We start from the raw sequence: 25,646 nt of genomic DNA on the forward strand, positions 1-25,646 counted from the left end.
CTGAGAAACCTCAATTAGTTTCCAAATACTCAATGCACCAATTCCAGACTCATCAAAGATAATGAAAAAGGGAAGCGCTTGCCTAGCATTCATGGGGTCCTGGGTTTGATCCCAGCAACACAAAAACAAACAAATGAAAAGGATAATGGAAGGAGCTAGGGACCAACAGTTATTCAGTACCAGGTGTTGCTGTATCTTCAAATACCTTGTAACAGGGACAGGTGGTTCTTCAGATGGTCTGTCTCAATCCCTACCATATTCTCAGGACTGGCACATAGTAGGAACTCAACAAAAATTTCTGGAATGAAGATTAATCCCTCTTTCACAGTGCAATAAATTAATCAGATGGATTTCTAAAAGCCAAATTTTATTGTCTAAATAGGTTGCATCATTAGACTGAAGAAGTTATTAGCTGGTAGTCCACAGGCTGCAGATGGTATCTTCCTTGAATTATAAGAGTATTTTAAAATAAATCAACCACATTTTGAAGTTGGGTGATGTTGAAAAAATTCAGATTTCAAGCTGCTTCTGAAACATCAGAAGACCTGGCAGCACTACGGGGCCAGTATTCCCACAGGCCAGCGAGTGAGGGGAAGTGGCTGGGGTGAAGAGCACCGGGCATTGTCCCCAGCATTCTCTATTTCCTCTATACCACTCGGGCCATGTCTCGGTTGCCAGTGATCGCTGTGCTGACGTTCCTGGGCATTGTAGGCATTTGATCTATAATAACGATAGGTGATAATAATAATTCTAAATACCTTTGTATCTATTCATTCACAACGACCCATTTTACAGATGAATCCAACTGAGAAAGGGTAAATACCTTGCTCCAGAGCTCTTATGTCCTGTAAGTGGGTTTTGAACTCAAACCACCTGGCTCCAGATTGATGCACTTTGCCACCATGGTCTGCCTTCTCTGCAGTATGGCCACAACTGAGAAATTCTGAATTGTTTCCAAATTTTTCATGTATGCACATCTGTACAGCTTGCACCCCCCTGCAAAAGCCACAATGGCTTCAAAGGCATGAAATGTATCGTATTTCCTTTGTATTTTATTTACCAGCTTTTCCCCTGAAATTCATTTTTTTCTCTTGATCAGGAGGATCTGTATAAGTAAACATATTTCATAATATCCCTAACCCCTATCAGGAAATTAGCCAAAGTCTGGCTCTCCGATGGCAAGCCCAATATTGACCAAAGCTGCCTTCGGCTGGCAGGGCCACACGGTTGAGGACGGGAGTCGGTCTTCACATGTCTCACAGTGACAAACACCACGGGCTTGCATTACACATACTCTAAGCGGATGACTGGAATACACACATCTTAAGTTTCACTGGTCCCCCATTTGGTTCAGTGAGGCTTTACCCAAACAGCTGGCCTGGAGCCTACCCTTTCACTTAAATTAGTTCTAGTTCTCTACAGTTTTGATTTACTGACAAAGCGCTCTCTTTATCTACTAGTGGCATAAGAGTTTTGTCTAGGCAGAAACTGTGGTTGGTACAATTGGGCTGGTTGGATCATTTAGCATTTCCATGTGAGGCACTGACTAGGGAAAGGTATTTTAATTCCCAATTAGTCCATATCAGCAAAGGAAATGTTTTTTTTCTATTATTTCTTTATTGTGGATTCTGATTCATAAAATATCTTAAGGAAAACACATTTTACGTTACTGAGTCTTTGATTTCCCAGGGAAACTAATAAATAATCAACAAAAATATGATTAAAGACTGCTTGAACTACCATCCAAAAAAGGAACTCCAGGCAGCAAAGAATCTTTCTGATCCAAATCTTTTTATTCCTAGAAACAGAATTCTTACTTAGCCTTTCAAAAGCTTGATGAAGGCTTCAGCTAAGTTTTGACATAAGATTTTCATATTCAAAATATCTGTTGAAATAAGGGGAGAAGGGATATGGATCTTGAAACTGCATTAGTCTGAAATAGAGCTTAGTAAGCTAGAAAGGGAAATTGCTTCTCTGTAATTGGAATTCTGTCCTAAAAAATCCCTTTGAAATCATGTTCAGCTACTTTCCCATTATGTGTCCCAGAGAAGCTAACTTTAACCCTTTCTGGAACTACCTATCATAAAAGTTATTTGATATTTATACATTTCCCTGGGAAGAAATTTCTGAGCAATGGTCCATATCCTCAAAGAACTTAATGATGGATTAGTAGTCCCTAAGAGTCCTAGATAAGTTTTTTAAAAGTGCTTTCTGGATACTTCTTCCCATCAATACCTTGCTGCTTGCATTTATATACTATATTAATCTTACAGTTCTAAAGTAGTTGCCAGCAAAATGCCCAATCTGGGTGCCTTTACCTTTGAAATAATATTACTAAATTCTCCAGTGAAGTTATTCACCCTAGACTGTAGCTTATTTGAAGACAGGGATGGTGTTTGATCCTTTATCTGTAATGCCAGTATACAGTTGTTTAATAAATGCTTCAGGAATCATCAATGCATGAATGAGAGCAGCTGGGTAAGCTTGGAATGACACTTAACTCCTATTCTCAGGTTTTCTCATCTGTAAAATGATAATAAAACCTTCCTCAAAAAACTTTTATGAGGATTAAATGATATAATACAGGTAACATGTATTACATGAGCAGTTTCTGTGACACAGCTATGTTACATAGCTATTCATATTGCCAATAGGTAACAACTGTATGTGTGTGTGGTGTATAGCCAAGTCCTATGCATATTTCTAGAAAAGTGAACTGGAAGTTTCTCCTCCCTTTAAAGATCTACCTTGATATAAAGACCAGAAACTGGAAACTGCCTAGAGAGATCCCATAACGCTAAGGTACTTCATTAAATTTCCACTGCGTTAGGCTACAAAGTTTTATCACATTCAAGTTGGTGCCTGGTATCAAAACCAAGAAAGGCCCATCTGGCCTAGAGGACATTTCCATGTATTTGTCTGAAGCAGCCCATTTTGAATCTGTCCCTCCTTTTTAAGGATATAAACTCATTAAATATGGTGCCTAACATGGATCATACTCACTTGATAGTTATATTCTAGTTCTGCAGAGTAGCTCAGCTCATGATAAGGCTGAGCAAATATCAACTCAAATTTAATTTGGAAGAGAGATCCACAGAATAATCCAACATGGAATCTGCTGCTGCTTTCCTTGGTAGATCTTTATAGGGTCTTCTCCCTAACAATGTAACATTCTAAGTAAAGATCACCAAACATTTCACAAGCCTATTTCTTAGTTATCATTTTTTAAAAGTTATAATGTAAAAATAATTATTTTTTACCCAGAATAAAGAACAAAATCATTTTGGAAAAATGTCTTTTAAGTTTTAACAAAATCTTTGAAGGGAAGTCACTGAAAAATGTAAAGCGTCCTCTATAGGTAAGGGTAAATGAATCATATAATATCATCTTATTTAATCCTATTAAGAATTGAGAAAGGACAGGGGTTATTGTTCTCCATTTCAGAGTAATACAGCTTAATATTTTAACAGAAATTATGTTTGTTCTAAGAAAGGAACAACATTAAAAAAGGAATCCACTAAAGAGATGTCTTGTCATCTTTCTAAAGAAAGAACATAAAATATAAAAATGACATCATTTTTTACACTGGCTGCCAACCATAGTTATATATGTGTTGAAAAGACACAGAATTTCCTTTTTAAAACCTAAACTATTTTGTATTTCCTAGGACAGTATCTCTCTAGAAAGTTCAAGCAAAAAATTCTAGAGGCTGGAGATGTATACTAGGGAAATGTAACCCCAGGAAAATCAATGCAAGTCTCATTTTCTCACTGTGTACTTAATGGTTAATTAAAGGTAAGAGAATGACATAGGATAGCAAGTTAATATAAATAAAAATTTGTTTAAACATAGTAACTGACGCTGGCTAGATCCTCTCTTCCTCCCATAAATCCATATCTAGGATCTCATGATCCAATTTGGGGCATACACCAATATCTCCTGGAGAAGGTCTTTCTCATAAATGTCTGTCCACTGGCTCAGCCACTCCTCAGGGCAGCCAGAGCTCCAGAGTCTCCCCTGCCATCGAGATTTGATAAAAGGTAGGAAAGGGTACCATTATTTCTTTTAGTTCTTCCCAGAATTCTGTAAGAGTTCACCACTGCAATGCACGGGTTGGTATTTCAGGGGAAGGAGAATCATTTATTTCCTAGTATTTCTCCCTTCCCCAGGAACCAGCACAGTGCTACATGGAAGGGTAGGATAGCTGGCCTTCCACACCAGAGCGATCCAAAGGCTGACTGCTTCCTTCCTGCGCAGAGCCCACAAAAGCCTGTGCTACCGTCCCCACGTCTCTACTTCTGTAGCCAGCCCGGTGCCAGGAAGATAACCTCTGAGCACTTCCCACCACCTCCGAGGTCAACAGCAGGTGGAATCACTCTGTTCAGTAAGACAAGCATGAAAGTACCAGATTCACAGGATGAGGTTCTCTAACATCCAGTTCAGCACCTTGAGAGTGAAGTGACTTAAGTATAGAAGTAATTATTGTTGTGTGTTCTGTGTGCTTATGAGACACATGATGTTGTACATGTGTTAAGAATGCTAAGGAAAACTTCCAATATTGATTTTATGGACCAAAAGAAAAGTCGACAAAAATATAGTGTTCAATTACAAAAGTATAAAAGGAGGAAGTGTCTCAGAGACTGGATAGATGGGAATAAACTGAATTTTAAACAACATTTTGTAAATCCCCAATTAGATTCCAAAGTCTGTTCATTTTTTCCCATGCCTCTGAGTCCCCTTTAGTGATTAAGGGCAATACAGCTCAGCCGCCTCTATCTCAGGATACATCAGAGAAAGAAAACAGAGGTTTCCAGACCAAAGGCTTTCAGCAATTCCCAACACAGGCTACAACAACAACACTGGGCATCCACTCTCAGCTGCCGAGCAGAACACAGTGTGATGCCCATTCATTCTTCTAACAAGTGTGGTGGGAGCGCATGTGTGCCTGGCTCAGAGGTGGGCTCTGGAGATACAGCAGCTGATAAGACAAACATAGTCCTTGCTCTCATGGAACATCCATCTTAGTGGAGAGACACAGGGTAAGTCCGTACACAGGAGGTCTTTCAGATTCACCTGAGTAGTCTGAGAAAAGGGCAGCAGGATGAGGAGATTGTCTGGGCCAGGGACCAAAGGAACAGCAAGTTCAAAGGCCCAGAGACAAAAACGTAGTTCATGTACTGGGAGAACAGAATAGAGCCCAGTGTGGCCAGATCCATGAGGGCTGAGCATACAGAATGGCCAGCAGGGCAGGTCCCGAGAAAGATTTTCTTCTCAGTGTGACAGAAGGTCTCAAGTCATAGGGTAAAGGCATCACCTCATGTAGGTGTTATTTTTTTAATAAAAATATTTTTCATTAACAGCATTTGAAGAAATATAATCCACATGCCATGAGATTCACCCATTTCAAGAGTACACTTTAGTGATTTGAAGCATATTCCTTCCCACTCACTTGCGCCCCTGACAACCACTACTATATTTTCTTTCTACATTTGCCTATTCTTAATATTTCATACAAATAGAAACATAACGTGTGGTATTTTGTGACTTGCAGCTTGCAGTTGACCCAATGTTTTCAAAATTCATCTAATAGCATGTTTTAATAGCACATTTTCATTAATTTTATGGCCAAACTGTATGCTGTGCCATATTTGAATATCCATTTATCATTAGATGGCCATTTGGATTGGTTTCACTTTTTGGCTAATATGAATAATATTGCTTTGAACATTTGTGTACAAGTTTTGTGTGGATATGGGTTTCCATTTGTCTTGGGTACCTAGGAGTGGAACTGCTGGGTCATAAGGTAATTCAGTAACTACCCTTTTTCAGAATTTCTAGACTGTTTTCCAAAATGGCTACACACATTCTATCAGCAAGGTGCGACAATGTGATTTTCTTCTTCCTCCATTAACATTTGTTAATACCTGTCTTTCTAATGACATATGTTTTTAAGAGAGCACTTAATTTGTTTTAAGTATCACTGCTTTAAAAAATAATCGTAAAAACTGACTGCTTATTAGGAGCTTTGAAGATCTGTGGTGATTTAGGAATTCTAAAGGGTAATATGACATCGGGAGGATTAGAACTCTTTTTCCATGCAACAGTCAAGAGGAAAATAAGAAGGCCTAAGAGGACAAAGTAACTACATCTTTGCTTAGAATTTGCTAAAACTGCATTCAAGTGACCAGAATAAGACCTGGAATGGTCGAATTCAGAAGTGGAAGGCTCTGGAGATCTTATTTAGCTCAACTCCCTCATTTTATGGCTGAGGAAAATGGGGTCCAAAGAAATAAAGTGGTTTACCCAAGGTCACACAGTTGATAAGTGGGAGAGCCCAGCTCAGAGTGTAGACTTCTTGACTCCTATTTTGTTTTTTGTTAAGAAATTCTGATGAATCAAAGAAATAGCTCAAAGGTAAAAGTATACCTAGTGGTTCCAACTCCACTACTCATGGCACATTACACCAATTAAAATGCGATATATGGGTGATCACTGCTGTGCTTTAATCATATTGTGTTGTCTAAGACATGCTGATGGACATGTGTTTTGGAAAGTCAAATAAAAACCACAGAGTCGGTTGTCACTGGCTCTGTTTCTTTAATTTACATAGTCTCAGCTTGCCTTTGGGGAATTTACAGACCAAAGCAAACCTGTCCCCTAGAGACACTGTGGCAACAGTTCTTCAAGCAGAGTTTTTCTCTTTGTTGTTGCAGTCACTTATAATCAGAGAAATCAGAATGTTAGCATGATTCTATGCAATTACATGGCAGCTTCAGTTGGACCAGAATCTCTCCCCCTTAGCATTCTCAGGAATTACCAGTAGCTGAGAAAACTATCCACCATCCAGGATTTGACTTAGGCCCAAAACGCCAAGAGGATTTTTCCCCTCATAAATATATCTGTCCTCTATCCTCCACCCAGCCCCTCCTTTCCTTTGAAATTTGAGTGTGACTTCTATGCTTGGTGACCTGTTGGAATATACTTGCTTGTTTGCCTTCTCCTATTTTTCTTAATGCAATAACTTGAAATGTCAACATGAGGTGACAAATAAATCCTCAGTCAAAATAAGTTTGCAACCAAACAGGAGGAGGAAAAGAAAAAACACATAAAAAGCGGCCATAGAGGTTGTTGAATGGTGGCCAAATCTATGGCCAAAGCAGTAACAGAGCACAAACATTTATCAGCATACGAGATCATTCCCGGTCTCCTGTCCAGTGCTGCGTGCTGAATCCTTTCCTTTGGGACTCCCCATTTGCCCTGACTTCACATCTAGGGCAGCCAGTAGATGAAGAGAGACCCACAACACACTTCCTGGATATAAACCCTGGATGCATTTCTCAAAGCCAGAGGATCATATATGAAGAATGTCTATTAATTCAGAGCGGGGGGAATAAAAGCAAAAAAGTTTCCCTGTGAGGTGGAAACAGCAAATTAAAGAGACCCTCTGCAATGTAATATGGAGACATTCCAGTCTTTTCCATTCTGACTTGCCACAGAGTTTGGGAGAATCTGGTCAATGAATGGTACAGTCTCTAACAGAGGCGAAATGAAGGTCAGCGAAGTTATAAATGGAAAAGAAAGGATGCCAGCAGCCAGCAACCAGCTGCTCTCATGGTGTCTTTAACAGCTCAGGGACTACCAAGGAAAATGCACACAGTGCCAACTTAGAAAAACTCACCCTTTCAAGTTGTTTCCATATTTTCACCATGAATTCTACCCCTTTCTTCCTTAGTTTGGTTGTGCTGGGCCTATAGACGCTATGGCAGTTTGTCTCCACAGTACCTAAGCTGGGAGGGATGAGTTACAAACCCAAATCCCAGTGTTTGTTAAGGGGATTTATGAATTAGGTTCTCTGAAACTTTACCCAGAAAGTCTTCCCCATTCCGCTGCTGGGTTTCCGGAAGAGAGAAATCCCCACTGCGGATCTCCCTTTGACTCAATGTTGGATACCAGCACATATAAATCCTGCTAATGGCTTCTGCCTGTAGCTGACAGATTTTGGTCTTGGGTGAAAGCTGGGTTCTCAAAAGCTCCCTTTTGTTTATTTCCAAAGGGGATTTATTGCATGACTTCTTCAGGGAGTGTCGGCATTCCCCAAGACGGCTGTCAACACCCTTCACTTACGTGGGTGCTCTGCATCGAGGGGTCTGATTCATGCTGTCAGATCTGGGACCCTAAACATTCCAACATTTAGAAGTTAAAATCATGTTAGGTAAAATCGAAGGGCTCTGTTATAGAAGCTTCCTTTTTAGGAGGGGTAAGCTTCCTTTATTAACATATTCCACTCTTTGGATACAATGGTTTTCCTTTGGGAATTTCCACAATTCAGGGGAATGGAGTGAGAGAATGTGGAAATCAACTGGTTCAAACCAGTGTATGCCTTATCTCCTAGACATGTGACTTGGTTCAGGGATAGACACAATTCAATAGGACTAACCAGGCATGGTTAAGAAGTTGGGGCTTCTGAGCAGCAGAAGTTATTTCCTCTTTTATAGAACTTATGATGGTAGATGTGAAGTTGGGAGCTACACCCACCTTCCAATTAAGAGACAAAATGCTAAAGCTCTGACAACCATGAGGAAAATAAGAAAGGAACCAACTAAGAACCTTAGAGTAGAGAGATAGGTCCTGGAAATATAGATCAAGCTATGCCTGAAGCTGGAGTAACATGCGCTTTTAAATTATACTACTAAACTTTTTTTGCTTAAGTTAATTTGCATTGGGCTTGCTGTCTGTTCTAAGGGGAAGAATACTAACAGCTAGATTCACTAAGTAGATTTTGACATGTGCATTAAGTCTAATCTAAAGCCCTACCTTCTCCTAGAACAACAGAAACATAGTATAAAGTTCTTGACATTGTAAATGGAGACACTAGGCAAAGACCTTTAAAATGTCATCCCTCTTGTGACCTCAAGTACCTTTGCTTCCTTTAGCAATCATGCACCTGCTCCAGGCCTCCAACTGATTGCTGTTGGTCTGTCTGGCTTCTCCATTGCTTTTCACTCTTGTCGTATAACCATGCCCTTGACATCTGTAGCTTATGAAATGGCTCCCTTTACTTATGTTATATTTGATGGCCACCCTTTACTTCCCTCCACAGTCACATTTTCTGAAAGGGTATTCTATACCAACCCTTCCTAATGCCTCAGTTCTGGAGATGGTTGTGTTAAAAAGGGGTTTTTAAAAACAGAGTGGTGGCAGCCTCCTTTGGACAGTAACAACAAAAATAAGAACATTAAGGACTCTGGGAATTCTTTCAGTAATGAGCATTATTCCATTTTATTTAACTCACTATTTCCATTTGACCATGGTGACCACCTCCTCTTTTATTCTGCTTCAGTCATTCAGCATTGCATGGACCTAGGGTTCTGGGTATCACATGTGGGAGTGAAGGCTTATATCCATTGCCTCTCATTCCTTACTGCTCATTTATTTACTTAAAATTATTATAAATTTTAAAAAATAACAAAAGTATAAAAAGTAACATAACAAGTATATGGATAGCTACCATCAACTTTGCCAAATCTCAATGGGAAGCACCCAAAAAGTATGGCAAAAAATTAAGATCTACAGTTCCTAAATGTTCTATTTCACTTGTGCCTCTTGGTCTTAGAACATATTCCTTCTGCCTTGTTAGCCCTTCTCTTCTTCCAGGGAACTTTTCCTAATTCTTCTCCTATTTCCCACCCAACCCAGGATTTCATGATCTCCTCATTTGAATTCTGATAGTACCCTGAAGATACCTTTTCAAAAGATTACAACCTTCATACTCTTAGTTAATTGTCTATTTACTTACCAATTTCCCTTACTAGACTCCAAGTTCCTTACAGACAGAAACCATCTTTTAATTCTGTATCCTCTGAATCCTGTACAGTGACAAGAGTATAGAGATAAAAATTTAATGTTTCTTGAATGATCAGTGTTTCAGGGCTACTCAGTGGATCATCCTCACACTTAGAAGAACAGAGGTCACATTTCTTAAATATTAGGCTATCATGACTTTCTTATATTTTATCCAGATACCTCTTTTCTGCTTAAGATGCTGTCTGCATTTTTACTTTTCCCTCTAAAAGCAACTGAATCAGATAGGACATGTTCTGTTTCAAGTAGCAGAAAACCAAATATCAAAAGCTTATGCCATCAGGACACTTATTACTTATTTAACAAGAAGTCTGGCGGTGGGAGGTTTCAAGGTTGGTCACCATGGTCCCAGGCTCTTCCTGGCCTTCTATTCTACCAACATTCCTGTAATAGCCTTTTGTCCTCAAACTTGTCATCTCATGGTTGAAAGTTGACCGCTAGACCCCCAGCATCAAGTCCTCTCACTGTGCGCCATGGTAGGAAGTCTCGGAAAGGGCAGAGAGCAAGGCTCTTTTTAACAACACAGGCTCTGTCTTTTTACCAGGAGAAAAATTCTTCCCAGAAGCCCCCGGCAGTCTATGTCTTATGTGTCACATGTCAGAACTTGTCAGTGTGCCCTATTTGCAAGGGAAGCTGAGAAAGTGAGCATCTAGCCAAGAAGTAGCAACACCATGACCGGCTTAACTTGGCCATGCTGTCTCACCTGGACTGGCAGAAGGGCCCATTCTCCCCCCTGAAATCAAAAGACCTCTGCCCACCAGCTGAACAAAATCTATATTCTCTTAGCACAGCTGAAGACAAAAGAGCGGGGACAGGGCATTGGCTGTTGGGTTGGTAACAGAGCTCCTGCCAGAGTAACACTGGAATGGTTGCCAGGGTACCTGACCTGGCTGTGAAACTGAAAGATCGAGTTTCTAGACTCAAGTCTAGAAATCTCAAGGCATTTTTTAAGGCAAAAAGCCATTTGTTCATTTATTCATTTCGCAGTTAGCTAAGACAAGTTGTACCCTCACACGCCTCAGTGGTAAACAAGACAAACATGTACAAACATCTAAGTTCAAGGAGATAAGTGCACTAATGAAGATCCACAGACGGTGCCATGGACTAGAGAGGAGGGCCAGTTTACTGAACTGTAGCACAAAGATTCCAACAGGGCCGCTGCCTCCAACTGCACAGGTGTTTCCCACATCTTGTGTAGAAGCAGCCCTGGATGTGGAGGCCTCTTACAGGAAGTAGCTTTGAGTTGGAGGTGATTAGGGAGGACAGGACAAGGTGAAGGGACAAGGTAAAGGAGAGCAGATGACATGAGCAGAGGAGCCCAAAACTAAAAGTGGAGCATGGAAGAAGTCTTAGATGATGTGAATCCCCCATGGAACAGATCGGCCATAGAGAGGGACGTGGAAAGGGCTTAGGGAACAGTCACAGGACAGGAGGCTGAAAAGCAGGGAAGGCTTTTCAAAATCTGACTTTCCCCTGCAGTTGGCAAATGAGAGTCAATGAAAGTTTTAAAGCATTCAAAGTCCCTCTTCTCTTTGGAGGTTAGGGAGGCCAATCCCATTTGCGAATTAAATAACTACTAAATCGCAGCGCTCCTAAATTACTACAAACTCAGCTTAATAAACACAAAGAACTTATTATAATGTTAAGAAATACCCGTCAGCTGTGTTTCTAAGTTTTTAAGAAACTATGATAAAATGAATCCCTGTATTTTGTCTTATCATAAAACCGAACAGGTTAGGGATAGAGCCTGTAAATCCTACAATTATTTAAAGCACAAAGCATAGCTTGACTATGTTATCGCTTTTAAATAACACTTCACCAGATTCTGGTTCCCAAAACCACTTTGGGGGAAAATGCTTTCCTTAGTGACATCACCCCATTTTCCATATAAAATGAAAAAATAAAGGCTCATATTCAGAAAGAGCAGGCTACAAAAAGAAGGACTGGTGTGCCTTAAGAGCCTGCTATGGAACTCCCTACTGCCTTGAGAGAAACAAAGAAATAAATTAAAAATATAAAACCCCCCAAATACACATAGTTGAGCTTAAAAGAGGTGGGCTGGTTTCTCCCAAATCCATTAATAATATAAATCACTATATTTCATATTCACAGTCATTGCTGAAAGTTCTCCTCTTAATTGCTCCATGGCATCATGTTTTATTTTAGTAAAGTTCAGATTTTATTGCCAGGGACTAATGGGCATAGAGTCCCTGAAGAACTTGTTTTAAAACATCGACCAGTCAACCATAAAAGGGATATTAAAATAGCTACAGAGGCTAAATAAGAATTAAAAAGTATAGCCACTTATTTTTAAATTAGAATCCTCTTTCACATTTAGGGATATAATAAAATGTGTCATAAACTTTCTACTTTCATTCCAAAGTATTGTTGTAAGAATCGACAGTAATACAGACACAATCCTATGGTTACGCTGTACCCATTAAAATCAAGGGCTGTTTTTAAGCATTATTAGAGGCATTCTAAAATTATAAATGATTACAATGTTATAAAAACATTCCAGGGATAGAAACAGAAAAGGAGAAATAGGAAGGATCTAATGAACAAGGCTGTTCATAAACTTATACCATCAATGGGTCAAGTCCTGGTACAGATGTAGATTTTAGTCCAATAGGAGTCTATAAAACGTGCTCAGATGAGATTTGTATGGATCACTGCCGAGTCATTTTATGTCCTCCCTTATGGGGGAGATTCCAATCCTGAAACCTTTTTCATGACCACAGAATATCATTCCTTTTTCTAACATACAATGTTCCTTACAGAGGCTTAGTACCAATGTCGAGTGAAGTAGCCCCATTTTCCAAGTGGGAATCAAGCAGTGGGGGATGGGGAAATGTCCTAGTCTTGCCTCAAGTTCAACCTGTGGCAAGGACTCTCTAGGACTCTCACAAAGGCTGACAGTCCTTCCCTTCATCTGGTGGCCCAGAGGAGGCTTGCTGTTGTTCACCCAAAAGAGGACATCCACTCTGATAAGCTGTGCAGGGCCCAATCACATCCGGAGCATGACAGTGGCTTTTCAGCTTCCTTCTAAAATGGGGCACCAGGCACAAAGAGAAAGAAGATGGCTTTTCCCAATACAAGCACTCTCTGGCCAAATAGGACAGACACAGGATGTTCAGCAGAAAGGAACCACCTTTCGGTAAACACGATCTCTGAAAAGACCTGAAACAGAGATCTCGGCAGAAATCCAGGTAGGTGCCCAAAGAAGCCCCCAAAACAAAACAAAAAAAGTAGCGGACAGCTTAGGAGCAGGACTGCAAAGAGGGTCATGTGCCACTTGATTTTGAATTCTGCAGCACCTTCCGCTCCTCTAAACAGTTTAAATAAAAGCATCTTGAACTGGTTTAGATTCGTCCCCACCAGGCACATTTGTAAAGATAAAAAGAACATGGTTGTTTTCCTTCCTCCGAAAGGGGGCTGGGAGGAGAGGACAGGAATGGTCTCTGGGAGGTTTTGAAAAAACAAGAAGAGTCAGGCATGGTCTTGTGCCCACATATAGCACGATCGCACCAGGTGGCTTTGAACTTCCAATTCTCAAAGTTGTCCTTCTTTTAATCCTTCCAGGTCACAGAGACAGTGGGCAGACGCAGGGGCTGGGTGGAGGTGGAGAGAAGTGTGGTTTTCTTCCCCATCCTGCAGTTCCTGGCAGCAACTGGCTTGTGTAAACATTCAGTAGCCCATCTGAACCTTATTTTAGAACAAAACAATTTCAGTTTTAAAGTGTTTGAATTGCTTTAGCTAAATCTGAGGATTTGCCTATTGAATCTGGAGCTGCTCCCTTTCAACTCTGAATGAAGGAAGAATTATGAGACTGGAGCTATTCAATGAGAGCTATCTGTCCTGGCACTCAATCAAAGGGATTAGGATTTGGAAAGAAAAGCCTACAGGTGATCCTCCAGGAAGCATACCAAGCAGTTATCAAAAACATACAAGTTCAAAGCAGCTCAATTTTCATATGTTAAATGTACTTGGATGCAGCCCCAGGCTCCTTTCTAGGTAAAAAATTGTGTTAAAGCTGTTTGTACTTGCATACTTAGCAGACAAGGGAATCAAAAAGCACGTGGTATAGTGGTGCTGGGTCCACTCTGCCCCCATGCAACACAATAAATCAATCTTGCTCTCTTGGTGAAACAGATCTGATGCCGTGTCCTGGTATCATGGTGGATACTTACTCAGCTCATCCGTGCAAAAGAGCTACCACACCACCATGCTGCCAGGTCGACACTGGCATTAGCAGCTTGACAATCCATAGTGCCGGCTAATCACGAATCTTGGGTGTTGTTTTCCCAAGCACCATGATCTGGGCTTAAGAGTGTATTATCTACTTAATAGCTGAACTTGGACACATTGAAAGGAGTGAAGTAAGAACACACACTGAGATCTGGGTTAAAGAAGAGGGCACGTTTTGGGTGGCCTTTGTGTAGTGGCAAGTCAACAAGAAATATACTTTATATTGCCATAGAAATTCTACAGGACACACACAAAAGGGTATAACTCCCTCTGGTGTGCCCAAGAAGGCTCTGGAGAAATGAATGTCTGTTTTTATAGGAAGAAAGTAAAGGGAGAAGATGAAAACCTGTATTTAGTCATTAGAAATGTTCACAAAACATGTAATAGTATGCCAGACCCATAATACATGCTTAATAAATGGCCACAGGAGGAAAGAGAAGAGGCTTGCTTCTACCATGTTCCGGCTCCTTGGGAGGAAGACAAAGTGACTGATGGGAGGGCAGTGAGTGCCTAAAACTGAGCAGGATGAGACTTCTCCCGGATGCAGGAGCCTGGGCCAGCCCTCACGGCTGGAGAACATTGGGAAATGACTCTTCCTACTGAAACTTTGATAGTCTCATCTGTGAAACAGATAGAAGCTTCCTCACCCAAAGCAAGAGGCTATTAACTCCAACTGAATGTATGCTATATGGCACTGTGTTAGGACTCTCCAGGTATTAATTTATCTCCAACAATACTAGGAAAGCAGTATTAAAATTGTTCCTGTTTTATAGATGAGGAGCCTGCGGTCTAAACAAGGGATTTGCTCAGTTACTGGATCAAATAAGTGGTACAGTACAGACTCTAACCCAGGACTGTCTGAACACAGAGTCCACGTTCTTACCTTCTACCTGTTAATACTCCCTAACCACAATGAGTTTCCTGAATCTGTTGCCTATTATGATTACACTACTATGCTACTGAGCTAGAGACCCCACACCCCTCCTCCCTCCCTCCTGCTAATCAATCGCCAGATCCCATCACCCACCTGTGCAATGACCTTCTACTTCCTGCTTTGTGCTCCCTCTGCCAGAGCCCAAGTGAAGGCTTTCACCATCTTCTGCCTTAACTACTGCAACATGCCAGCTTGCATTTCCTTTCTCTGTGTCCCTTCTGATTCTATCCCCAAAGGCTGAAACGCTACCCGCCTCCTTTGCTTATCACAAGCCTCCACTTTCTTTGATGCCCAGGTCAAACGAAGCTTCCCCTGACCTTGCTTCCCACTCCTCTGTGTCGGCAGCACACATCAGCGGTCTTTATTCAGTGTGCATGTCACCTCCCTGTCATTCAGTTTAGCCACACTCCCTCTCCCAGCCCTCCCCAACTGAGCTCTAAGTACCATGAATGCCCGGCCTTCTTTCTTTTTATCTGTATAGCACCTAGGTTTTCTAAAACTGGTTTTCTGAACTGGGAGAAGGGGAGGATGAGAGGAGAGGATTCCTTCCAGGTCACAGATGTTTGATGCAGATGACAAAACCAATAATAACAAAGAAATAATAACAATGACCCAAGTATTTTATGAGGTATGGCAAAAGCTAGTGGGTTAAAATTGAGGCCTTGGTGCCAGATTGCCAAGGTTAACATGCTAGCTCTACCACTTACTAGTTGTATTACCTTGGGAAAGATTCTTAACCTCTCTGGGCTTCAAATACTCCGTGGTTAAAATAGGGGATAATAATAGTTCTTATGCCCCATGAATTTGCTGTAAAGGATCTCAAAAGACAGTAATGAAACACAGTAGTAGCTGGTACACTGAAAGTGCTTAATAAATGGCAGATATACTACTGCATTGGGTAAGTTGTTTCCTTTTCTTGTCATCTAAAATACGAATTTCTTGTAACTGGTATGAAAGAGAAGCAAACACTATAGTCTCTGCTCCCTCCTTCAGAATCAGAAAGGAAGAAACCCCAAAAGCTGGACGGTGCAAGCCCTACTTTTAAAAATGTTTTCTTCATAGCTGAGTTTGAGGCTATGTGTAAAAGATCGATGCCATAAAGCTGGCTCCTCCTGGCTTGTGTTGTTTTGGCACTGAACAAGCAATTTGAAAGTACATTAAGTTATTTAACAGGTCACCAAGTAGCAGAAAGCTAAAAGTTTAACCATATTTACAAGGAAGAATTATATGAAAATATTTTTATTGATGCTATAAAAACCACCATTAAAAATGACTGCATTGAAAAGCTGAACATGTATGGAACAAATGGGCGACTCTTAAAATGTTACCTGGTTCCAGACAGTCCAAATTTTGTGTCTCGTTAGCAAATAAGATAAATGACTTTGTCTGAAATGATGTTTTATAAATCCTATTAACGGGCTATAAGGGAAGCAATGGTTCCCTAAATGGGAGAATTAATTTTCTGAGTTCAATCCCTGTTGTACACACAAAATGAGGGGGCATGGGAGGCTCACTGTTCACACTGTTTTCAGACTCACATACTAATCCTACTCTCCAACGATTAAAATTCCTGCTTTTCATAGTACCTGTACATTCCTTATCTCCCTGGATCCTCGCAAGCCTATGGGTCAAGCTGGGAAATATAACTCTTGGGTGGTTTTTTGTTTGTTTTATTTTGCTATGTTTTAAATAACTGAAAAGGGCACAGTGGCTTAATATCAGTTAAAAGTGGGGCTAAGTCAGAATTGTTGCTGGTCCTTGATTCCTTCCACTCTGTGTAGTTTTAAGAGCCAGTGTTTACCACATGGAGGTAGGTATATCCCTGTGGACAAACCCACAGGACAGGGAAGCTCTGCTATCATTTTTTTTTTCCAAATGAATTTTCTATTTTACTTATTTATTTATTTTTTACAGACTGCATTTGATTCTGCTATTATTTTTAACACTGTATCCTGATAAATTACAAAGCACTAGCTAGTTTTCTTTAATTTTTTTTTTAATCTCTTGAAACACAGAAGTGATATACCCTTACCACCACATAAATAATGGCATAGTGCTAGGTATATAATGTTTTGGGGTTTTTTTTGTTGTTGTTGTTGTTTTTTAAGAGCAAGACATACTCCAATGATTGGTGCAATTTTGTTTTTGCCTTTTCTTGCCAAAAAGAAAATATGGCTTTAATAGAAGTTTACATCTGCGTGGTATTACATGCATGTAAAACAGATGTAACCTAATTACATTTTCATTTAAATTGCTAAATAGCTACTTAAGTAAAAAGCTAAAATAACATACAAACAACAGTTACTATAATAACAAGTGTACTTAGAATTAAATGAAAAGGATCAAAGCTACAGCAGACAGAATTTGAGTTGGTCTTTCAAAAAGACAGAGTGACATAACAACGTAGCCTTCATTTACTCAGTAATTTAATGTCTCTACAGCTCAGTCTAGAGACACAGTTCAGCTCAGCCTAGACACATGGAAGAAAATCCATAAAGTTTATATAAAGACTCTGGGTTTCATGAAGATTAGACACACTCTACCAGAGATTATATAGCAAAACCCTAAATTGGAAATTAGAATTCCAGGGCAATACAATCAGCTTGATTATAGTTTTAAGCAGACCTGTCTAGGCTGAAATCAGAAATCAGCTCCCAACTCTGAGATCAGAGCACCCTTTTTATATTTTTAGCAGAAGGCAACACTGTTTGTCAGTAATTGCATATTCATGACCCATCCCTTCCTGTGTGCCACACAAAGGCTCACCAGAGGGATCCAGAGCATTTGGGATGATATTCAGCATTGGTGCGCAGTGAAGGGGGACACATGGTTGGTTCTCAGAGGAACAGGGGAAACCCCATGTTGCCAGTCAGATGGCTAGACAGGAAGCTGAAATCCTAAATAGTGTGCTCTAGACATACTTGAACCTGTTTAACCTGGACTTGCTGGGTAATGTCCATTCTTAGCTTTTCCTTTTAAATTTTAATCACTTTAAAAAAATTTTTTTAAACACATTTTTTAGTTATCAATAGACCTCTATTTTATTTATTTATTTATATGTGGTGCTGAGAATCAAACCCAGTGCCTCACACATGCTAAAGCAAGCACTCTGCCACTGAGCCACAACCCCAGCCCTAATCACATTTTTAAATAAAGTGAATTTCGAGAATTTGCTGGTAGTGGTTTTGTTTTAAACACAATGAGGAGAAAACCAAGCTCTGGAGTATTAGAGAGACCTTAATTTATTTCAAAATCAGAATAGTCTACTGCTAAACACAAAGGCTTCAGAATTGGAATGCATAATGGAAATACTCTCACATAAAGCTTTCTTCTCTAAACTAGACAAGCCAGTTTTTCCAAATTTTGTGCAGGAGTGCAGAAAATAAAGAACTTAAATCCAGTCAGCCATTGTTTTATCATGAACCTGCAATTAAGAATTTTTTTTTAAAAAATGAATATCTCCAAGTCTATTAAAACTGAGGGTTATACTCTTCAAGCTGAGAAATTCCTTATCAAAGAACTAGCCAATTTCTTTTCTCCCCTCAGTTTCTGTGCATTACTATTTTTCATTTTTTTCCATATTTTTATTGGTGTATTATAATTTCACATAATGATGGGATTTGTAGTTGAATTTTGTACATGTACACAATATCACAATATAATAGGGCCAATATTGTTCATCAATATATCCTCTTTCCCTCTCTTTCTTCCTCCCCCCAATTTGGCCAATTTCTTTTTAAAATTAGCATCATATCACACCCCAATATGTCCCTAATCAAAAATTTTTATTAGCTTCTAGCTTCCCTTCTCATTTTATTAGCAAATGTCCTCTCTCTAGAGGAACAAATGAAAAGACTTCTTAAGAGTTAGAGGTGGAAACTGAAAGTTGATTTGGAAAATCAAAAACAAACAAACAAACAAAATCACCTGAGGCCCACGTGTGGCATTAATTTGGCATTTACTTCCACAAGGCCACCTCACACAGCATTTTATGGAGGAGTCACCTAAGGGGCTGCAACTATGCATGCTGCCTCCCGGCTACTCTTCCTTTATAAAAATGTGGTACTTAAATCTTAGCAAAGACCCAAAAGGGTTCCCATGCATTGAAAGTTTAGGGGTTTAATTTTTTTTTTTCTTTTTCATAGCTGGCTGTCCTATTCCAAACCTGTGGAATCTACAGATTCCCTGGCTCTTCATCCACAATGAGGTTTATCCTTGAAGAGAAGGGGACACGTACTTGGAGAACCTTCTATCCCACAGCTATCCCCAGCTTGAGTGCCTTGGCTGGGTCTCTTCTAAACAGCTGCAGTTCACTTTCAGCAGAGTGTTCATGAAGTTTCACAATGTGTTGAGAACAAGTTTGTAAGACAAGTGAAGGCTTGTCATGATTTTGTAACCAATTATTTCATTTGTATTTTATAAATGGGTCATAAATGTCATTGACTAATTGCTACCTTTCTCCTTCTTCCCTTTAACCCCTCCCTAGACGTACTGAGCAAACATGCAACCTTGTACCACTCTTGCCAGAGGCCAGGAATTAATGGAAGGTTTTAAACTAAACTTCACCTATTTGGAAGGACATCAATGGCAGCTAAGGACACACTGTAATTTCTCTACTCATCACTGCTCTTCTCTGTCCTCCGAAACAAACTCACTTCCACTCTGCCCAAGAAACTCAGATACTAGGAGAAAAGGTGACAGCTAGACAACCCAAAAGAAACCAAAAGAGTCAATACTAAAATGATCATATTATAATATCACTGACTTAGTCAAGGTCTTTTCTCGTCTACCTGATCATTATGAAACCAGTCATTACTCAAAATTACACATTAAAGTGATGATTTCTGTTTGACCATGGAACAAACACTCTTTTCTGTTGACGCTTAGGAGCTCAGGGAGAAGAAACAGGACTAGTCTGTCTCAGAATGCACTTTAAAGAATAATCACATTCCAAAGGCTGATGGACAGGGGTGGGGGTGGAGGAAGAGAGCAACTACTCAGTTTGTGATGGGTTAAGAGTCAGTAAGAGAAGCAGCTGGGGGTGGCTCTACCCTATAAACTTTTCTGAAACTCCATTCCCTTAAAAGTCAGCCTTGACAAAAGCTCTATCACTAAAAAGAAATGATATGAATGAGACAAGCTGCCCCAACTTTCAGAGTGACTCTGTTCTTCACAGTAACAGGGTTTTAAGCAGCAGTCAAGTCATTGTTCAGAATGTACCAAGCTCTAAACACCTCCTTTAAAGAAAGGGAAGGTACTGCCACTAAGCACCTAACTCTACCTTTTGCAAGTTTTGAATGCTAAAGTCACAACCTATGGCATGTAGGCCAAATCTGGCTCTCCAATACGTTGCCAAGATGTTCACATAAGGACATTTCATACAAAAATCTAGGATCCTGGCTTCTTTCGGGGGTGGGGATCTGAGTCATCCACAACAGAGGGCCCACAGTCCATCACGGCAACAGTTGACTGGAGCAGAGTCCTGGCTGTCCCCTTTAGACTGGGATGTGCTTTGGAGTCCTTTACGTTCCCAACTCCCTATTGTATCACACCTGGCTTGTTTCAGTCATCGACATTACTGCTGGGTCCTGCAGAGGTCTGAATGTACCATTGCTGGGGAATGTGTGTCTGTCTGGGAGAGAAAGAGATCACCCAGCAAATAATTATTTTCCCCACTTAAAGGTAGAGAGAAAAGGGTTTCAGAAACTCCAAGTTCTATATAGCAATTCCAATAGTCACCAGAATTCCACTCCACTGAGAAAGACAGTATTTAAGTTTCAAAACGCTCAGCCTTACTCTTGCCTGAAGACATCCTGGGCCCCACTGCACCCAGACTGGCTGACCACCAGGTCAGCATCTCCTCTAAAAATTATCCAATACCCTCGGGGTCTGCTGCATGTTTTAAAGGCAAACAATGAAAATGAACTATACTATTCTCTAAAGAGAAAATGGATCCTAGTCTTATTTATTCTTATTTATTACTCCAAAATTAAGTTTGCTAAAAAGTTGAACTATCAGACATACATTTTCAGCTTGCCTCTTTTACACTATGATGGAGAAAAAGCATCGTTCCTCATGATGTATTTTTTTATAATGAGGACCATAAAAGCACAGGGAAATCTCAGGATCTTTGGAAATAAAAATGAATGTACATATTTTGCACTAGCTAGCAGTAATTACTTTACCATATGAGGCTCAGGGTAGGTAGTAATGTGCAATATCTTTAAACTTGGAGCCATCCCAAAAAACAAACAGAAAAAAACCTGACCCCTGACCCTGTTTTGAAGCATCGCTCCCCGCTTGGGTAGTGTTTGCATGCTGAAATATTTATTTCCTTCATAAAAAAATCTATCTGAATATCCAATCTCTCAGCAGTGAAGAGTCTTATTTCCATGTTAGCAGAAGCCCTTAAGTAATTTGGGGCTATGATCTTAACACTACAAGCTTTACCCACTTAAAACTTTGCCAGCTTGGAGCTGCATATTTTTCTCACCAGCTCCTCATTTGCAAAACACAGCAGAGATTCGGGTGAAAGGTGAGGAAGTTTTAACAGCTGCAGAGCCCAGTTAGGAAACTAAGTTTCTTGGGCATAGCTTCCAAGAGAGCAATATTTCTGAGCTTTCTGTCACTGGAAGAGATGGATTTGTACCAGTGGGGATGAGCAGGTTCCTACAAGCAGGTATGATAATGGCAACCACTGGATCTGGTGTGGGAGAGGGTGAAGCCTCTCTGACGGTGACTAGGAGCACACGGCTATCATGAAGCTTTCTTCATCTATTCACTGGTTATGCTATGTGAACAAAAAGCCTAATAAAAATTATTTGGTATTTAATTCACTCCATGAAAAAGAAGAATCTAAATCTCATAAAAGTGCTTTACACTATATCAAATTCACAAATTTGGGCAGACAAAAGAAGATCTCATCCACATGAGATCCTCTTCTACAGTTAAGGTGGAGAAAAACCCCAAAGCCCCCTCCAAGATGCTTTCTAATAAGAGAGGGGTGAGGTGAGTCATTGCTGGATTTTTCTCTGAGGTCTAGGATCAAGATGTTGAAATTAAGCTCTGAATGGTTCTCAAAAAGCAGAAGGTTTCAGGCTGCCCGTCATGACATTACTTCCCCTTCCTTTGGGGCGATGATTTAGGGAATCATTGGGGAATATGGACTTCTCCTTTCAGATGCCATTAGAACTTCACCTCCAGATTTAATCATGGTTTGCTAGGTCTAACACACTGTAGAAGAACTCACACCAGTTCCATGAGGTAAACTGACTATAGTTTGTTTAGTCTTGTGCAACATATGAATCTGTGAGAATTCTGAAATTGGAATTCCAAGCTGTACCAAAAAGTGGTTTTGGCATCTAATCTTCTATCAGTTATGGTTTCTTTTGGGCTGGCAACAACAATAACAAGAAATGGTTGTAAACTGTACTACTTAAATATGGAAACCTCTGTGCTTAGGAACTTTCAAGTTAGAATTATTATTATTATTATTATTATTATTATTGTTATTATTTTGTGGTGCTGGGGATTGAACCCAGGGCCTTGTGCTTGCAAGGCAAGCACTCTACCAACTGAGCTATGTCCCCAGCCCAACTCAGAATTATCAATAAGAACAAACTGAAATACTGGAGCAAAAGTATGTCCCCAACAGACTGTATTGCCAGTGGCTGCTTAACACCACCTTGGCTTTGGAAACAAAGGGTTTTACCTGAAGTTTGAGAGGGAGGCACTTCTGCAAATTGTCTATTTTGTGGATCAGGGGTTGGTCTGGCCTTGTCAGCAAAGGAGAAACAGGTCCTGCCATACAGGCAAATAAGGCCTCTCAGGTTCCAAGAGGACAGTGTGCTCTGGACTCCAGTCCCTCACACCCATGATGTCAACTCCCCAGGTGTAGCCTAAGTACCAACACTGGACATGAAAAAATGTATAAGGCAAGTCTCCCTCCAGTCCTCTGGTTTCCAGGTAGCAAAACAGTTAAACAATCTCACCTGAAAGTAGAGACTAGTTAGTATTTTCACAACTGTTTGGTAAAATGACCCCAATAGCACCAATGTAGAAGAATGTGGAATAAATTAAGGGATTTGATAGCCAGAAATAATTAGGAGACATATTAGAAGAGAGTAGTCAGGTTGTTTCCCTTTGTGACTAACCAGTTCTTCTTGACTTAAGGGTGGGATTGGTTCTAACTTCCTATTTTGACTCACCAAGGACACCCACGGAGCTGAGATCTGCAAGTCTGGTTCTCTAAGGGGCATGAGGATCCCTGAGTGTGCAACTGGCAAGCCTTGTAAGTGCAGAAGCCAGGTTTTAAGATCTAGAGATCAGATTTAAGGAGTCATCTTATGTAGGCTTAAGGCTTCTGTGGAAGCAAAAAGTTCCTGAGAGGGCAAACTGATGGCCTCCTGGGGAGCTTCTGAGCATCCAAACAGGTTCAAAAATAATCCTCCGAGTTGGCTAGAAAAATAGCAATTCTTAATTATAAATTATGGATTGTGATTAAGAAAAACAGAGTTAGTGAAAGTAAATTCATGCCAGGTGGAGAGATACTTTAATTTTCTTGTTGACCTCAAAATTGGTACTTTCCTCATGTTATGGCTTGGAGATGAGATGTCCCCCAAAAGTTCACATGTGAGAAAATGAAAGAAGGTTCTGAGGAGAAATGATTGGGTTGTGAGAATCTTAACCCAATCAGTGATTTAATCCCCTGATAGGGATTAACTGAGTGGTGCTGAAGTGGTGGGGTGTGGCTAGAGGAGATTAGAATTGGGGTGTGGCTTTGGGGGTATATATTTTGTATTTGAAGAGTAGATTTTCTCTCTCTCTGCTTCCTGATGATGTGAGCTGCTTCCCTCTGCCACACTCTTCCGCCATGATGTCCAGCCTCACCTCAAGCCTCAAGGAATACAGTCAGTTGTCTATGGTGGACTGAGACCCCTGAAACTGTGAGCCCTCCAATGAACTCTTCCTCCTTTACAGTTGTGCTGGTTGGGTCATTTAGTCACAGCAGGAAAAAGCTGACTAAAACACCCCACAGAAATCCACATGCCTGTAAATTATGTAGCAACAAATTGCTAACAAGCTCGAAGCCATCCTAGCTATTAACAATTAGCACACATACCAGAAAGGGAGGGGATGACAATTAGGAGAAGACAAGAAATTTACACAGACACACACAGCCATAAATATGAGAAATGTTCAAACACAATAATGATAAAGAAAGAAGTGAGATCTCCCTCTTTGTCCATCAAATTGGAGACGAATTTGTTTAACGATAATATTCCATGCTGCCCAACATAAGAAGGGAGAGGCATTTTCAAAAACTACTGATGAAATTATAAATTGGTACATCTTTCTAAAAATAAAATTAGCAAGGTATTATTTAAACATTGATTCCACACATATTTTCCAAGTACCAACAATTGTTTGTGACTTAAAAATGTATATTCTTCCACACCTAGTAATTCCACATGTAGGTATCTGTTCAAGAAAGTGTCAAAGATTCTTATTAAAAGATGTCTACAATAATATTTAAATGTGAAAACTAAAGTGATATAGTAAAAATAAATTGTTGTATATTTTGAGGGAAATTTGATGAGCAAGAATGATAATCTGTGAAAGAGTACAAAAATTTTTAATACAGAATTATTTCTAATTATATACCAATGTCAATAGTCTGGGTACTAGGATTTTGGGTAATTTAAGTTTTCTTCTTTTGCTATCTATAATTTTCTCGAATGAGCATTTATTAATTTTAGAAACAGGAGAAACATTGAGCAACAAAATAGGAATGAGGGGCTGGGGCATGACTCGGTGGTAGAGCACTTGCCTAGACCTGTGAGGCACTGGGTTCAATCCTCAGCATCACAAAGCAAATAAAATAAAAGGCTTCTGTCCATCTACAACTATGAAAAATAATTTTTTAAAAAGAGGAACTAGCTACAAAGCAGATGTATTTGGAATCTTAAAAACATGTAACCGAACAGAAAAACAAGTGATGATAATAAAATTATAAACATGCAGTTTAGTGGGGATTTACAAATCTTGAAATATTTCTAGGACCTGAAATAACAGTGAATGTAAGAGAATTAGAAAACATTTAAAACAGAGATCACCCTGTTTAATCTCCTCATTACGTAGATGTGGGAAGTAAGAATTAGTTATGAAATGGCTTGATCTCACACTGCAAGAGAGAGGGAAGCTAGGACTTCCAGCCTCCAAACTAAGCTGTGCCAAAGAACTGTAAATAGGTTTCATCTAAATTGCAGGTAGCAGTCAACAGGTAATGGCTGTTTGATGTGCTGCGTTGAAAAGACCATACTTAAACTCAGGAGGAAAACATGCAATTGAGATTAGTGATGCCTGTCATGGGGGATGTACCTGTGTAAAACTACACAGTATTGTCTTCCAAAATAGTGTTTCTCACTATAAAATAGCAAATATCTATTTTTAGGGGGAACATTTGATATAAATGAGTAACTAAAATTATAGCTTCAAAGCCAGCATGGTGGCATACACTTATGATACTAGCAGCTTGGGAGGCTGAGGCAGGAGGATCGCAGGTTCAAAGCCAGCCTCAGCAACTTAGTGAGGCCCTAAGGAA

The 25,646-nt window shown here is 40.0% G+C and overlaps 1 protein-coding gene across 4 annotated transcripts in view; it reads right to left on the reverse strand.

Moving 5' to 3' along the window:
• Fto (FTO alpha-ketoglutarate dependent dioxygenase) overlaps positions 1 to 25,646 on the reverse strand; it is a 379,184-nt gene that overhangs the window by 86,546 nt on the left and 266,992 nt on the right. The window contains exon 9 of one of the 4 annotated variants that reach the window (XM_047528059.1): positions 540 to 720. The exons of the other annotated variants lie outside the window; for them this stretch is intronic. Coding sequence (XP_047384015.1) covers positions 555 to 720 — 166 coding nt within the window. The 3' untranslated portion in view covers positions 540 to 554. Of the gene's footprint in view, positions 1 to 539; positions 721 to 25,646 lie in introns of those variants that run through there. 4 annotated transcript variants of the gene reach the window in all.

Source organism: Sciurus carolinensis, chromosome 16 (genome assembly GCF_902686445.1).
Source record: "Sciurus carolinensis chromosome 16, mSciCar1.2, whole genome shotgun sequence".
Lineage (NCBI taxonomy): Eukaryota > Metazoa > Chordata > Mammalia > Rodentia > Sciuridae > Sciurus > Sciurus carolinensis.